At 30.8% G+C, this 15,767-nt stretch overlaps 1 protein-coding gene across 1 annotated transcript; it reads right to left on the bottom strand.

Annotated features, from left to right (window-relative positions):
• Positions 1-221: 221 nt before the first annotated feature.
• Positions 222-5,761, bottom strand: LOC133302631 (style cell-cycle inhibitor 1-A). The gene is made up of 4 exons (XM_061502440.1): positions 5,617-5,761; positions 5,190-5,315; positions 3,346-3,401; positions 222-1,116 (listed from the first exon to the last, which is right to left on the bottom strand). The coding sequence occupies exons 1-4, from the start codon at positions 5,672-5,674 to the stop codon at positions 889-891; spliced, it is 468 nt and encodes a 155-aa protein (XP_061358424.1). The 5' UTR covers positions 5,675-5,761; the 3' UTR covers positions 222-888.
• Between the last annotated feature and the right edge of the window lie 10,006 nt (positions 5,762-15,767).

Here is a 15,767-nt window from a genome sequence, read left to right as displayed (position 1 = left end):
AAGTTCAAAGCATTCCAACCTCTATTAACATGTAATGCGATCGGTGAATGAGTCAACAGATTTAATACGAATTGAATAAATACATATCATTGATGTTTTCCCGAAATCTTCTGAACTACAAAAGAAAAGTGTACTGAAGATGAAGAATGAACTCTTAACCTAATTTAAGCAAGTTATGCATAGAATATTAAAAATGTAATTATTATTTATTAATACTGAGCGGCACTACATCCGTTGAGTTTACATAAAAGGTTTAGGAGTGCTTAATAATATAAGGGATATAAATTATAATCGCGATATAAATTAGAAGAAAAAATTGCACCCTCATTACAATGATACACAAAAGGTATATAGATGAGCTGATATAAATCTTTTCCTACGTAGCGGTAGATACTAGACAAGTCATACGAGGCATGTCTCTATTGCTACAAGAAAAACAGTCACATTGATTCACAGAAACAAAAGTGACGTGCCTATCCACCACTGTCCAAATCATAACCTAAATCCCCTAAGATTTTTTTTTTTTTTTTCAAATTTCTCCATGGATTCACCGGAAACCCATCTGACCCATTTTGAGCTCTCTCAAACCCATTACAATGAAGAATATTTTCTCTATTCCCTGGGTTCAAACTCAATTAAGAGAACAAATTCCTTGCAACTTGAACCACTAGTTGATGGTAAATTTTTGTTTTAATTCAACTCTTCTATGCTCTCGTCATACCTTTTTTTCCTCCGTTAACAAGTGATTCTTGAAGATTGATGCAGATAATGCATTTATACAGATAAAAAAACATCTATACTTACTGAGTTTCAAGTCAGTGGTTAGAAAGGAAAGCTAAACAAATGGTCTACATAGATAGGATCCCAATGACAGCACTTTCTTCTGAGCTACTTCTTGATTTTCCAGTTATGGGACGTGCGAGGCCCGCTTGCAATGCCTTCATAGTATTGCGATTCAAGCTTTCCTCTATTCCAAGCTTTGACAAAATCTGAAAACAACTCGCGTGCTGACTCGGATAAAAGATCAGAGAAAAACACATTCTTCTCTTCTTTCAGCCAGGTAGCAAACTCATTATTCTTAGCAAAATAGTCATCATTGGACAATTCTTGGAATTCCTACATTATAAATAACAATGATGAATCATAAATACCAATAAACTAACAAATAAATAATCTCAACAACCACAGCTTCTAACTATAAAATGTAAGTACGTAGATACTAAGTGCGGTTAAGCCTTATAGCAGTGGTAAGGTTACTCCTTCTGATTGGAAAGTCACGAGTTCGAATATGGGACAATGCATCTTTGCAAAATGTTGTAAACGTAAAACTACTTACAATTGACCCTCACCTCTACCCTTGCAAGTCGGAGAGTCTTGGGTACTTGAATTTGCCCTTTGCCCTTGACTAGATACTGTTAAGAGTGTTAGTGTTAATAGTGTAGAAGTCCTACATTGAGTGTGTCTCTTTGCATTCTTCAATTGGTTTGCTATATAATAGCACCAATGTTGTGTAGTTTAATACAACAAGGATTACTATCATTTCCTCTTGTATCTATGAGATTTAACATGGTATCTAGAGCCTAACAAGAGGAATCTTAATCCGTTTAACTTAGTTCTATTTTCCATAATTTCAATATGGTTATAGAGAGATATCACCCTCCTTGAGGGATTCCCGTTTCTTTTTCGGGTTTTTCTTAGTATGCTCTGTGACTGCAGCTTAGACTGATCTGTCACATCAGAAAAGAATGATCCTTGGGAAGTTGTTGGGTTGACCACCGTTGTCGTTGACTGACTACCGTTGACCGCGTCGTCCACTGTTGACAGCCTTCTCCGGCGACTTTACTGGTGACTTTTCCGATGATTTTCCGGCGACTTTTTCGGCGATCCACCACCGTCTCCGACGAACCGCCGCCGTCTCCGGCGACTTTTCCGATTCCGCGAAGCTTTGTTTTTCTTTAATCATCTTTCTTCCCAAGATGGAGTATTTATACTATTCATCATCCATATTGAGGGGGAGCACTGTCCAAGTTGCTGATGTTGTCTCCGCTGATGTTAATTCCGACACCGAAGTTCCTCTTGAGGGGGAGCACTGTCCATGTTGCTGATGGTCATTCCAGCATAATTATCTTTGCCGATGATAATTCCGGCACTGTTTAGAAGTTCCTCTTAAGGGGGAGCACTGTCCATGTTGTTGATGGTCATTCCAGCACAATTGTTTTTGCCGATGATAATTTCGGCACTGTTTAGAAGTTCCTCTTGAGGGGGAGCACTGTCCATGTTGCTGATGGCCATTCCAGCACAATTGTCTTTGGCGATGATCATTTCGCAATCTTCCATGTTGATGTTCATTTCGACGCCATTTTTAGCACATTGTTGATTTTTGGTTTCTCATTTAGGAGATTTATTTTGATGTTATGTTACTTGGTCTTTCTTGTAATAAGCTTGTAGCATAGTCAAGGGGAAACCACGGCTGTTCACCAACTGTTAAATGAAATGTCTGAGAGGGATCTTGATGCTGATGTCCTGGTCAGCTCAGTTGTCTTTGCCGATAATAATTCCGACACCATCCATGCTCTGATGTCCATTCCAGCACTGTCTCTTTATCAGCTCTTCAGACTGATGGTCATTCCAGTTGATTTGTTGTACTTAGTCATTTCATTTCGTTGATGTAGCATTGTTGTTTTTTGGTTCCTAATGGGAGTATTATTTATGTATCAAGCTTGTAGCATATGATCTATATGCTACAGCTTGAGGGGGAGTGTTAAGAGAGTTAGTGTTAATAGTGTAGAAGTCCCACATTGAGTGTGTCTCTTTGTATTCTTCAATTGGTTTGCTATATAATAGCACCAATGTTGTGTAGTTTAATACAACAAGGATTACTATCATTTCCTCTTGTATCTATGATATTCAACAGATACTAAGCATTAACATATGGCAATCAACAAGAAATCATTTTTAGCTCTTGAAATGAATGTCATGAGTAGACACGGGGATGGTCCATCTTAAGAGTTTTATTTTGAAAATTATACCATAACAATCATCGAAAGTTTTAAAAATAAGAGAAACAAACACTTCTTGACTGTTGAACATTGCAGCATGAACTACTTTTTTGTCTAGAAAATTAAAAGCTTTTATCGCTCGTATAAATAAATTTAGTAGAAAGTCAATGCTGGTGAACCTGGGGGTGGGAGAATTCAATTAAGTGAAAATTCATAGATGTAATTGTTGAAGAAAACATGTGACTACACCGATAAAAGGATCCGAGACAGATTTCCAGCATGAAAAAAAGTTAACCAACAAGATTCCTTTGCCTGTAGCATTAGTAATATTGGGAATATAACTCACCATATGGCCATCACCTTTACTATGCTTGCTTTTGTGCGTGTCTTTCAACTTCTTCGCTGAAATAACAACAGAATATACATATATTTTGCCATGAGACGAATCCCATTCCATAGAGAAGATTATATTAACCATAATCCTTGTCTAGTGAACAACAGACATTAAACAAAGTTAAAACTCATCAAATATAATATTAAGTAATAATGACAGGAACAATCATAATAGAGAAAAGAACGTGAACATCTCAACTTCACCTGTGTTACAAAAATCAAGTTTTAGACCAATTAAAAATGAGAATCTTTCAATGGAAAATTTATACTTTTCTTGCTATTCATCAAGGCATCAACTGTTTTATGGAAAACAACAGAGCAAGGAGAAAAGTATACGACCAAAAGCTTTGTTCTTAAAGATTGAGGCATTTTCAAGGAAAGACGGTGAAGTTATAACAGTGAGATGTTAGCCACAGTTGTAGGCAATAGTAGCAGGTAATAACTATTTTTGAGTTTGTTTGACTCTTGCATCTTGAAGAGCAATCCCAGAAAATCACACCAAATATTTAAAGTTGTACATAAACTTTCCACAATACTGTTTCCTTCAAGAAGAAGTAAGGGAGACAGAAGGAGAAAAAGAAAATTCAATGAACAATTTCAATTGCAAATTATAGACTAAAGAATAGAAGAGAAAAACAAAATTGATAGCTAAGCAATCCTAAATAAGCATCCCAATTAACCCAAATTCTTGGTAAAAAGAAAACCTACCAATCCCAAATTGCTATCCTAATTCCAATATATCCCTAACCCATATAAATATGACATTCCATAATCCTAACAATCTTTTCCAATATCCCATTATTATGTTTATGACTTCATACACAATCAAATATATATCATCAATATTTCCAAAGAGTAAGATAGGAATAAGTAGCAACTAGCAAATAGAATTTGCTGTTAAATGGCACAGGACAAGGATTTGTATGCCTATACTTTTAGCCCTATTATTGTAGGAAATCTATTTTATAAACATGTTAGAGTGTAGGCACGATTCGAAGCAATCCTCTCATGTAATTCCATGTAAGCCTAAATGAATTCATATTCATTTTAATTGGATCCTTGAAGATTATAGAACTGGAGAATGATTGCATAATGATTTGTGACAGCTTCTCCTATTCACACACCTATTTATAAAAAAGAAAGATACCTAAAGTTGATTTTAAACTCAAATTTACACCCAAATATTGGCATGCTTTCTAGACTAGATTATTGAATATTTCACGGAGAACCACAATCTCTACAATTAGTCTCCATGACCTCTTGCTTCCTAATAGCACGGCTCAGGCTTACAAATCTCTAAAGACCCTCCATGTCAAATCAACTACTGATAAAGCCTTTCCTTGTTCCTTTTTTATAATAATTCAGTAAATTAGAGATATGGTCCTAATCTTATATAGACCATCACAGTCTTTAAGCACTTTGAAGGCAACACTACTTATACACTTATACAAGCAAGGTTAAAATTACCATTCATTGATTGTCTAGGTTGCATATTCTTATCATATTCAGTTATTCAATATTTAATACAAAAAGTCGTGCCAAGGTTGAACTTCATTGTCCAAACCAGATAATCAACCCATAATAAATATGCATGTATGCAAATCCCATAATAAAAGTTCAGAAAATGAATCAATTACTTCTATGTCCTGCAGCTACTACAGTGAAGCAAAGGAAAAAAAAAACACAATTTTTTTAGTTTAATGCTTAAACATATTGGCCAAATTGATCATTATTAATTACTAAGAGTTATAATCAAATCAAACTTCAAAAAAATAAAAAATAAAATATCATGCTCACCCTTATCAGAATTTTCTTTGGAATGCTTATGAGATTTCTTGTCTTTCCTTTTCTCTTTCTTTTCCCTCTTTCGGTTCTTCTTTTCCTCATCCTCTACCGTTCTCTGCCTCTTGCTTTTCTTCTCATCTGTGGATTAACAATACAATTAACAAAATAATAATAGCACAAATAAATACCAAAAAAAAAAAAAAACCACACACCCAAAAAACAGACCAAGGTGTACCCAGCTTTCTCTCTCACTATTTTGCATAACCCATGATTCAAATACTCAATAATCTCAGCTTATGAGTGAGATTTAATGCAAAAGATCAAATTTTTTTTCCAACCCCTAAAAACTTTCTTTCGTTTTCTCGAAGCCAAGCAGGTTGCAAAGTGAAGGGTGTAAAAAATAAAAGGAATTACAAAGTGAAGGGAAAAAATGAAGTACCTTGGGATTCGGAGGGTGAATCGAAACTGGTTCGCTTGGATTTTCTATCACTTCCCATTATTGATGATTGCTTCCCAAAGCTACACAGAATTTGCAAAGCAAACTGCTCACAATCGATTTTCAACACTCAAACCGTGATTCTCCCCATCTTTATTTATTTTTCCATCATTTTTGTTTGCTGTGCTAAAATAAATAAATTATTTTAATTAATAGAAATAATTCTCCAAATAATATTATTTTGAGAAATTCTTATTTTTTTAATTTTTTTTTTACTTTTTATTTAAATTAGAAAATAAACAAATTTTTAAATTCTATTTAAAAAATTCCATTTTGATTGCGCAAAAAATCAAACGTAAGTTTGATTGCATCTTATAAATTATATTGAAATTTTAAAGTAATGTTAGCTGTCAATGAATTTTGTTTTAGGAGATTACTTCTCTTGTGTAGTACGAGAGAAATTTTCTTATGTTAAGAGACAAATAAAGTGGGCTCCATCAACTTTTTAAAAAAAAGAAAAAGAAAAAAAAGGCACATTTTTTAAAGAGAGAGTGACATGAGAGATCCATCTTATGCAACGTAAGAATATGATTTCTCTTTTGTTTTATTACAATAATTAGATAACCTTCCTTTTGGAGAAAAGCTTACTAGATGATCAACGATGATCATTCTCTTTTATGCAGGAAAAAATTTCATCATCAATCATACTTGCATATATTTTATGAAGAGAGATATTCTCACTACCAAATTTTTTCATTACCAACTTACTACTTATCTAATCACCATTAGATTAATATTTTCTCTCTCTTCAAAAATTTTGTAACATTCTCTCTCTTTGATGTGATGGGTAATAAGTTAGTAGTAAGAATTTTTGGTAGTTAGAATATCCTTACTCATATTTTATACTTTGCATATATTTTATACTTTGAAGAGTATCTACAGTTATGTTGCATCACATTTCAAAAAACTTGCAATGTCGTGTTTTACATTTTACGACTATATATCAGATTGTCACTATGACACATTCTGATATCTATAATATTTGAAATTTTATTATATATTATGAAAAATTGATCGATAATTTACCAAATTGTTATAATAAAAATAAAAAATAGATACCGAATAAATCTCACTGGAGTGTATAAGATACTTTCAAGTTAAAAATATAATAATAAAGATTTACATCTTATGTTTCTTTGTAAAATTGATGAGTATTATGAATTTAATTAATTTTTTTATTAAATTATTGAATATTAAATATAATATATACTACATAAATTAAAAATATTATTTAATATCAAAATGTGTCCTAAAATATCAAAATTCAATATTTTTTAAAATTAATGTATCGGAATATCGTATCGTATTTCATATCCGGGTCAGTATCGATAGAACATAAATTTACACAATAATATACTTTAAATGCCTAGATTATTGCGGAGAATAGTATAGAGTATCCACTAGCAAACTTATATTTAATTATTTTTGGGTGTTTTGTATAATATACACATTTAATATTGATCAATTATTCTTTTTCTATTTCTTCCTATGACTTGTGTGTTGTTTATTATTATTTATATCACAATTTGATTATACATAGAATTCTACACAAGGAAATGCTAAATAATTGAAAAAAATGTGTTGGAATTTTTAGGAACATCATTAGTTTTGGATTGATGAGTGGTTTCCCATTATTTTATGAGAAAAATATCTATTCTTTTAAAGGATATAATCTTATATCATTTTAGATCCTAACCGTTGATTTCCGTCCATCAATGGTTATAATTTATTGAATCAAACTTAATGGGCCAAATTTATTATTAATTAATTAATAATTTTGATCCAATAAATTATAACCGTTGATGGACAAAAATCAACGGGTAGAATCTAAAATGATATAAACTTCTATCGTTTAAAATGACAAATGTTATTCCCTTTATTTTATCTTACTTAATAAGTACTCTCAAACCTAATATCTTATTAATAACTAAATTATAAAAAAAAAAATACGTAAACCAAGTTTCTTTTTAATGTTTTTCAATTTTTTTTACTTATTTGGTTTGGAAAGTAACTATACATATTTTTATATTATAAATTCATTTATTATATATATATATATATACATATATATATATATATATATATATATATATATAAGAGCAGGTTATATTTACAAACTTTTTTGTTTACAAACTACACTAAGTACGACCGGTCACATTTTAATCATGCAATGTACGACCGGTTGTACTTAGTGTAATTTGCAAAAAAAAATTGTAAACAAATCTTATTCCATATATAGAAAGAAACTTAGGATTCTCATTTTGAGAATGAGATAATATTCTATTATATTGTCATTCTCTAGCATACGAGATCACCATAAAAAATACCTTTCTTATTTTTACAAAAAGAAATTAGGTGGAATTAGACGTGGTATCCCACCATCGTTAGGGTAAATTAATTAGTAATTTTATGTTTTTTAGTCTTAAATTAAATTTTTAAATATAATTATCCATCAAACATAATATTCAAATTTCTTATTTTATTATTATTTTAATGACTGCTATATGTATTGTATTGGACTAAATAAATCATAACACGGGCCCCTGGCCCTTTTGTCTACCAAAAAAATAAATCATAACACAACATAAATATTTTCTTAAGGTAGTGTTTGATTGAGGAGAAATTTTGTAATACTAGGGATCTCTACGAAAAGTGAGTTAGATAGAAAATTTTTAAAAAAGTTGTTTGGTTAGGCAAAATTTTACCAGAAAAATTAAATTAAATTTCTGAACGTGTGTTTGGTTGAAGATAAAATATTGATAGGAAAACTTTAATTTCAACAAAACTATCCTTCTAAAAACATTAAGATAGGAACACAAGATCTTGTGCGTTAACTTGTCACACAAGATCTTCTATACCATCCTGTGCTTGCAAATCTATCACATGAATAGCACTTAAACATTCATGTACTCCCAAATCAGCTGCCATTTTTTTTGTGGAAATATTCCATCGGTTCATCGCTTCGCGATTAGTCCGATTCGGGGCGGGTCCAGGATTAAGGCTTTAAACCCCTCCGAAAGGTGGTACTGGGGAGATTCGAACACATGCCCTCACCCCCACCTGCTTAGCTCTCATGCGCCAACTGAGCTACCACCATTTGGTACAAATCAACTGCCATTTGATCATGAACAAAGAAACCACGACCTTGTGGTGCCTCCAACGAATTAGCATTTGCAGGTGTTCTGTTCTCTGTTGATAAAGATGTCGTACCTTCAACTTGAGAAATATAATTTGGACAGAAAGGGAACACCAACATCAATAACAGAGACATATCCAGATTCTCACAACAATACCATGGTGGGAGAGGGCAAGTTCAACAGTGAATTTCTTCCATTTTTACACTATCTGTGAATAGCTGGGCAACTAGAAATGATGGCTAAGGAGAATGTTATCCTCAACCAAACGTGAAGAAATAGGAAACTCATTTACACTTAGCTGAGATAATTTTCAGAAGTCTCCAACCAAACACTACCTAATAGGAATTGTGGGTAAAATGGATCAAACAATGTCATTGGCAAAGATAAATTTTCATGAAGGCAATTTAGATAAATATCTTTTCGAATGGTCTCTCTTCTAATATTTTTCACGTGTCTTCTTCTCTCTCAGCTTATTATATTATCCTTCATGTTATCAACTTTTTTTATTGGAATCTTTTTTTGTCTTCTTTTTACATGGCCAAATTATCTTATGTGTGAATTGTGATTATGTCATCTTTTTCTAAATTGGTGCTATTCTATTCTATAATTTGCATTTCTTACCTTATCTTTTCTTGTATATACGCTCCTATATTACAAAATTCTCATCTTCGCAACACTTATCTTGTAATCTTATTGGGACTTCATAACTCAAAATTTAGTACCATACACCATTAATGATCGACTATACAAAATATGACATGATTATATAGGAATATCATAATCATACAAAAGTATATTAACAGTTATGATTTTGTAACTATTTATTTCAATTTTTTTTTCTCTATTCTTTTGTTAACATTAATCTATCTTTATATGATTATGATTTCTTTCATATCATATCATGTTTTTTTTAACATAAGAGAATCCAAATACGTATTAGGAGACTTATCAAGCACAACCCTTAGCACCACTCCTAACAACTAATAAACCGAAACTGATTAGGTTTGGAACAAGTTTTTTTGTCAAGGTTATGCCAAAAGCCGAGGTTTGCACCCATCTTCATAACCATTCTCATATCTATTTGAACCAGCTTTGCTTCTTCTTCTTTTTAGTTTTTTCTAATTGTTGGTTGTCTTTATCATTTCGTTATTGTAATAAATGGAGAATTTTTTTTAGTTTTGCTTACTACATGATAAAGTTTTGCTTCTTTATTTTTTTAGTTTTTATTTTTATTTTTTTAGTTTTTCTAATTGTTGGTTGCCTTTACCATTTTCTCATTGTAATAAATGGAGCGATTTTTTTAGTTTTGCTCACTACACGATAAAGTTTTGCTTCTTTATTTTTTTTTTCTAATTGTTTGTTGTCTTTACCATTTTCTGTGTAATAAATGAAGCAATTTTTTAGTTTTGCTTATTACATGATAAAGTCATAATACTGCACTTAACAAGAGCTGAAAATTTGATTTTTCCACGTTCACTTACCAATAGATTTGCTACTTCAAAGGGGCAATGTCCTGCATAAACTTTCTGATTTAAATTTGGAGTTAAAATAGGAGTTGAAACCAATGTTATCAGACCCCACTCGGTGATTCAACCGGCCGGAATAATGAGTCACTGGTTCAATTAGTGGGTCAAAGGTTGAATAGCATGACTTAACTTTATACATAAAAACTTATATTATATAAAAAATATATAAAAGTATACAAATATATATATAAAAAATATTATATAGGGATGCAAAGATATATAATTTTGTGTGAATAAAAAAAATCATATATAATAACTACATATAATGTATTGTAAAAGAAATAAAAAACATTATATGTTAATAATTCTGTATTAGGATAATTTAAAAACTAATTTTTAAAATTCAAAATTTTAAAAATATATTAATAAAATTATACTTCTTTTCAAATTTTACCTATTTATATTCTTCTAAACCACTCAATTACTTTTTTAAAATCCCTTTCTCGAAACTCTCCAATGCACTCTTACTTTCTGAAGCATGGACACAGATTTTTTGGGGAAAAATGTGTGTTAGACACCGACACGAGTCTGACACGCGGTCAATTTTTTGGTACACGTTGGCTAGGGAGACACGCGATTTTGACCAAATCTGACACGCGGTCAACATATGAGGACACATTTTGGCATTTTTTGTAAAAAAAGAAATAAAATTACAATTATAAAAAAGTAAAAATATTTAATAAAAATTAAAAAGTTTAGAACCCTATCTTATCTCGTTCACGCTGGACGCTGCTAGCCACTCCTTCTCTTCTTCGTTGTCGGCCGTCGCCTCTCGGACCTCATCTCTGCTTGTTGTCTCTTCTTCCTAGGCTCTTCGTCTACGTCTCCGGTCCTAATTAGAAACCCGATAAGTCTCTTTCGATCTTGATTTCATCTATTTCTTCCTTGTGTTGATGTTTTTTTATCCTCTGAGATTGGATGCATTAGCGTGGTGTTTCTTCCTTGTTGTCTCTGCTTTTTGCTCATTCCATTATGGAAATTTCATCAGTGGCTGTTTTGTATGATCCAAGGATGTTTTGCTGTCGTGATGTGAGGACCACAGTTCTCATATGATTCCTGCCTTGATGAATTAGTTGGATCATGTTTTTTTTTTTTAAATTGTTTTCATTTCATCCATTTTGCTTTATGGGATGCTATCTACGGTGTATTGTGAATGGCTATGGTTCTTTCAATTTTCCAATCTTGAATATTAATTTAGTTTACAACCTTCGGTTTAGTCTCTCATAAAGCAAAGGAAGCATACTATTTTTTGTTAATTCCTTTTATTTTGTGAATTTCATGACTAGCATGGATGTTGTGAAGCTGTTGATGCTCTCTATTGTTCATTTTTCGTGTTCAATTTTTTTATTAGTTATATGATTTATTATGAGTTGCTATATGTATTAAATATAAACTATATTATATATATTAAAAAATTTATTTAATATCCAAACGTGTCCCAACGTGTCAAAATTTAGCATTTTTTAGAATTAACGTGTCGGAGTGTCGTGTCGTGTCCCGTGTCCAGTGTTGGTGTTGGTGCATCATAGCTCTTACCTGTCTCTTCGTTTTCCCACGACACTAATTATCCACTTCATTTCACACCTTTCATTTCATCTTTTCTATACCCGACTGTTCATCTCTTTTGTTTCATCTCCCTTTTTTTTGTGAAAACTTCATTTTCATCTCTTTCATTTTACCTTTTCACTACTTAACTATTCATATCATAGTATTTTTTGTCTCCTTCTACTTCTTCTTTTTTCTTGTAGATGATGATGGCAGAAGCCCAGAGTAACAAGAAAAAAAAAGCCAAACACCATATCCTCAGTCCGCCATAAGAAAAGGAGAAGCGTGTGAGGCAACTCTGGATGAACATGGCAACAAGAATCTCTAGATAGTGTTTGCTTCTTTTTGTTGTGTAACTCATTTTTTCTTTTCTTCATTTTCATCAAGATCTGTGTCCTCTGTTAATCTCTTTCGTTTCATCTCCTTTCTTTTCTTCATTTTCATCTCTGGTCCGACTCGATGACCCACTGGGTCATCGGTTTTAATTAAACCTGGCCGAGTTGCATGAGTTATAACGGTTGTTTAACATGTCCGGTCTTTTAGGTTACTGAGACCGATCACATGACCAATTTATCAATTTTCTGGTTGAACCAGCCTGTCCGGTTCGAGTTTTACTGGTTGAAACAACTAGTGTGCTTTCTAAATTCGATATTTGAGTTGAGTCTAACTATTTTTGTTCCATTCTAGAAAAGAATATCGCAATATGCTTAATATAATTGAGAACAATACATGTATATATATACATGGTTTTTTTTTTAAAGTTAGTTTAGATAATTTTATCTAACATTGACCGAAATGATGTTATTTTAGAGCAAAAATTATGATATATTTGTAATTTTAATTTATTTCAGGATTATAATAATCTTTATCGTTCTAATTTTTTTATAATTTTTTAACACCAAAATAATGTCGTTTCGATGAATATTAGATGAAATTGTCTAAAATAACATTAGATATTTTTTCCCATATATATATATATATATATATATATATATATATATATATATATATATATATATATATATGGGCAGGATATTCTTACACCTATGTAAGAGTTAGAAGTCTTACACTCAATCTTGACCATTGATCCACTTGTACCCAATGGCTCACATTACTAAAAAATTAGAGCCCTTAGAGATAAGTGAGATCAACGGACAAGATTAAGAGTGTAACTTACATTGGTGTAAAATGATCCTGACCCATATATATATATATATATATATATATATATATATATATATATATATATATATAAAGGAAAATAATAAGAAAACACAAAAATGATTGCTAAAGTGACCCCTGTTTTGTGATTTAAGACTTATGATGCATCGACACCGACACGGGACACGACATGACACAATACACTCCGAAATGTTAATTCTAAAAAATGCTAAATTTTGACACGTTAAAACACGTTTTGATATTAAATAATATTTTTAAATATATAATATAGTTTACATTTAATACACATAACAACTTATAATAAGTCATATAACTAATAAAAAAAATTGAACACGAAAAATGAACAGTAGAGAGCATCAACAGCTTCACAACATCCATTGCTAGTCATGAAATTCACAAAATAAAAGGAATTAAAAATAAAATAAAAATAGTACGCTTCCTTTGCTTTATGAGAGACTAAACCAGAGGTTGTAAAATAAATTAATATTCAAGATTGAAAAATTGAAAGAACCATAGCCATTCACTATACACCATAGATAGCATCCCATAAAGCAAAATGGATGAAATGAAAACAATTAAAAAAACAAACAAAAAGGAAACAAACAAAATATGAACCAACTAATTCATCAATGCAGGAACCATATGAGAACCGTGGTCCTCACATCACGACAGCAAAACATCATTGGATCACACAAAACAACCACTGATGAAATTTTCATAATGGAACGAGCAACAAGCAGAGACAACAAGGAAGAAACACCATGCTAATGCATCCAATCTCAAAGGAGAGAAAAGCATCAACACAAGGAAGAAATAGTTGAAATCGAGATCGAAAGAGACTTACCGGGTTTCTGGTTAGGACCAGAGACGCAGACGACGAGCCTAGGAAGAAGAGACAACCAGCAGAGATCAGGCGAGAGGCGACGACCGACGACGAAGAAGAGAAAGAGTGGCTAACAACGTCTAGCATGAACGAGATATGATAGAGTTCTAAACTTTTTAATTTTTATTAAATATTTTTACATTTTTTTTAAATTATAATTTTATTTCTTTTTTACAAAAAATGCCAAAACTTGTCGACATGTTGACTGCATGTTGGATTTGGTCAAAATTGCGTGTCCCCCTAATCAACGTATCCCAAAAAATTGATCGCATGTCGAACACCGACACATATCCGACATGCATCCGACACAAATGTTTTTTTTAAAAAAAAACCGTGTCCGTATTTCAGAGTCTAAGACGAATTAGAATTTACCAAAAGCTACACTTGGTAAGAGGTTGACGGTGTGAATGGGATCACTTTCCTTTATCTCTCTGCTACTGGTTAAAAATTAAAAGATCTGATTTAAAGGTTACTACGTAGCAAGTTTGTAGGACTAAGAGTTGGATTTACCTAATAATTAATTGAATCTTTCTGACTATTTCTTATCTAATTGGTTATGTAGACAGAACCAATTCTGATACTGGAATTGGGGGTTTTCTTCCTTTCCTTTCCGACTATTCATTAATTTTTTTTTTGGATCAATTTCGTTTATCTGTTTTCATATTTCAATTCTTACCTTTTAGTAGGAGTGCTTTTAAATTTCAAATGAGATTAAGTATATATCATATTTAATTAGTCTACAATCCACCCTTACATATTAAATTAGAGATATGATATTATGTCTATTCTATTCATTTTTAAGTAAAAAGGAAAATAGATAGAATATCATATCCCTTAAATTAGAGTACATTCTTTTAAGAGTGCTTAACCTATTATTATTATTATTTTTCTTGGTGAGAAACCTATTATTTTTTTTTTTTTTTTTTTTTGTAAACAGCAACCTATTCTTTATTAAAGAATAACAAGTTATTTTCAAACTTCTTTTCTTTTAGATTTTAAATTTAATTTATTTTGAAATTAATTATACACATCATTTTAGAATTTTAAAATACTTTTCCTATATATATATATATATATATATATATATATATATAAAAGTTTCTATCCAATTAATTAATGTACATATATCTCATTATAATTTTAAATATTTCTTTTTGGGTAAACAAATATTTTATTTCAATTTAGGAAAAGCTAACTTAAATTCTATTATTAAGAAAAAAATATTTGTCATTTTAAATTACATAATTTTTTATCATTTTTAATGAAATTATATTATTTTGACGTGTTTTTGCATTCTCTCACTTTCATTTTCTTTTTTTATAATTTTATAAAAAATCAAAAATGTAAAAAAATATCAAAAAAATATAGTTTTATTAAAAATGACACAAAGTTGCGTAATTTAAAATGAAAAACACTTAACACAATAAAAAATAATATAATGAGTTTAGTATTTTTTTGTTGTTGGTAATCTTGAGTTTAGTATTTTTTCTATCACAAAAGATAATTTTATCTCTTAAATTGCAAAATGACATTATTATAGAATTTGGTAAGGATATTTTAAGAAAATTATAAAAATAAAATTTTCAAAATATTTATATTTTTTCCTAAACCTAAAATAACATCATTTTAAAATTGAAAGAGATAAAATTATATCTATTAACAGGACAAGCACTCTTTCATATAATATAACCAAGATATTAACATTAGACATTAGGCATTAGGTATTAGACAATGCATTTTCTAGATGTATGGTGAGTTAGAAAATGGACCCCATAAGAGATGACACGCATGTATTCTCTCTATCTTCTCATCCACCATTTC

Source organism: Gastrolobium bilobum, unplaced genomic scaffold, assembly GCF_033153095.1.
Source record: "Gastrolobium bilobum isolate Gb01-03AN ecotype WA unplaced genomic scaffold, APGP_CSIRO_Gbil_v1 utg16462, whole genome shotgun sequence".
NCBI classification, from domain to species: Eukaryota; Viridiplantae; Streptophyta; class Magnoliopsida; order Fabales; family Fabaceae; genus Gastrolobium; species Gastrolobium bilobum.
The sequence above is the reverse complement of the archived record's forward strand: the minus strand, read 5'-3'. Positions and strand labels throughout refer to the sequence as shown.

What these genes read in the sequence shown, in the direction of transcription:
- LOC133302631 (XM_061502440.1), bottom strand. Translation starts at nt 5,674, where the DNA reads ATGGGAAGTGATAGAAAATCCAAGCGAACCAGTTTCGATTCACCCTCC. An exon ending in TTCACCCTCCGAATCCCAAG is followed by an intron (nt 5,316 to 5,616) that starts GTACTTCATTTT and finishes GTTAATCCACAG; the next exon opens with ATGAGAAGAAAAGCAAGAGG. An exon ending in GTAAAGGTGATGGCCATATG is followed by an intron (nt 1,117 to 3,345) that starts GTGAGTTATATT and finishes TTTATAATGTAG; the next exon opens with GAATTCCAAGAATTGTCCAA.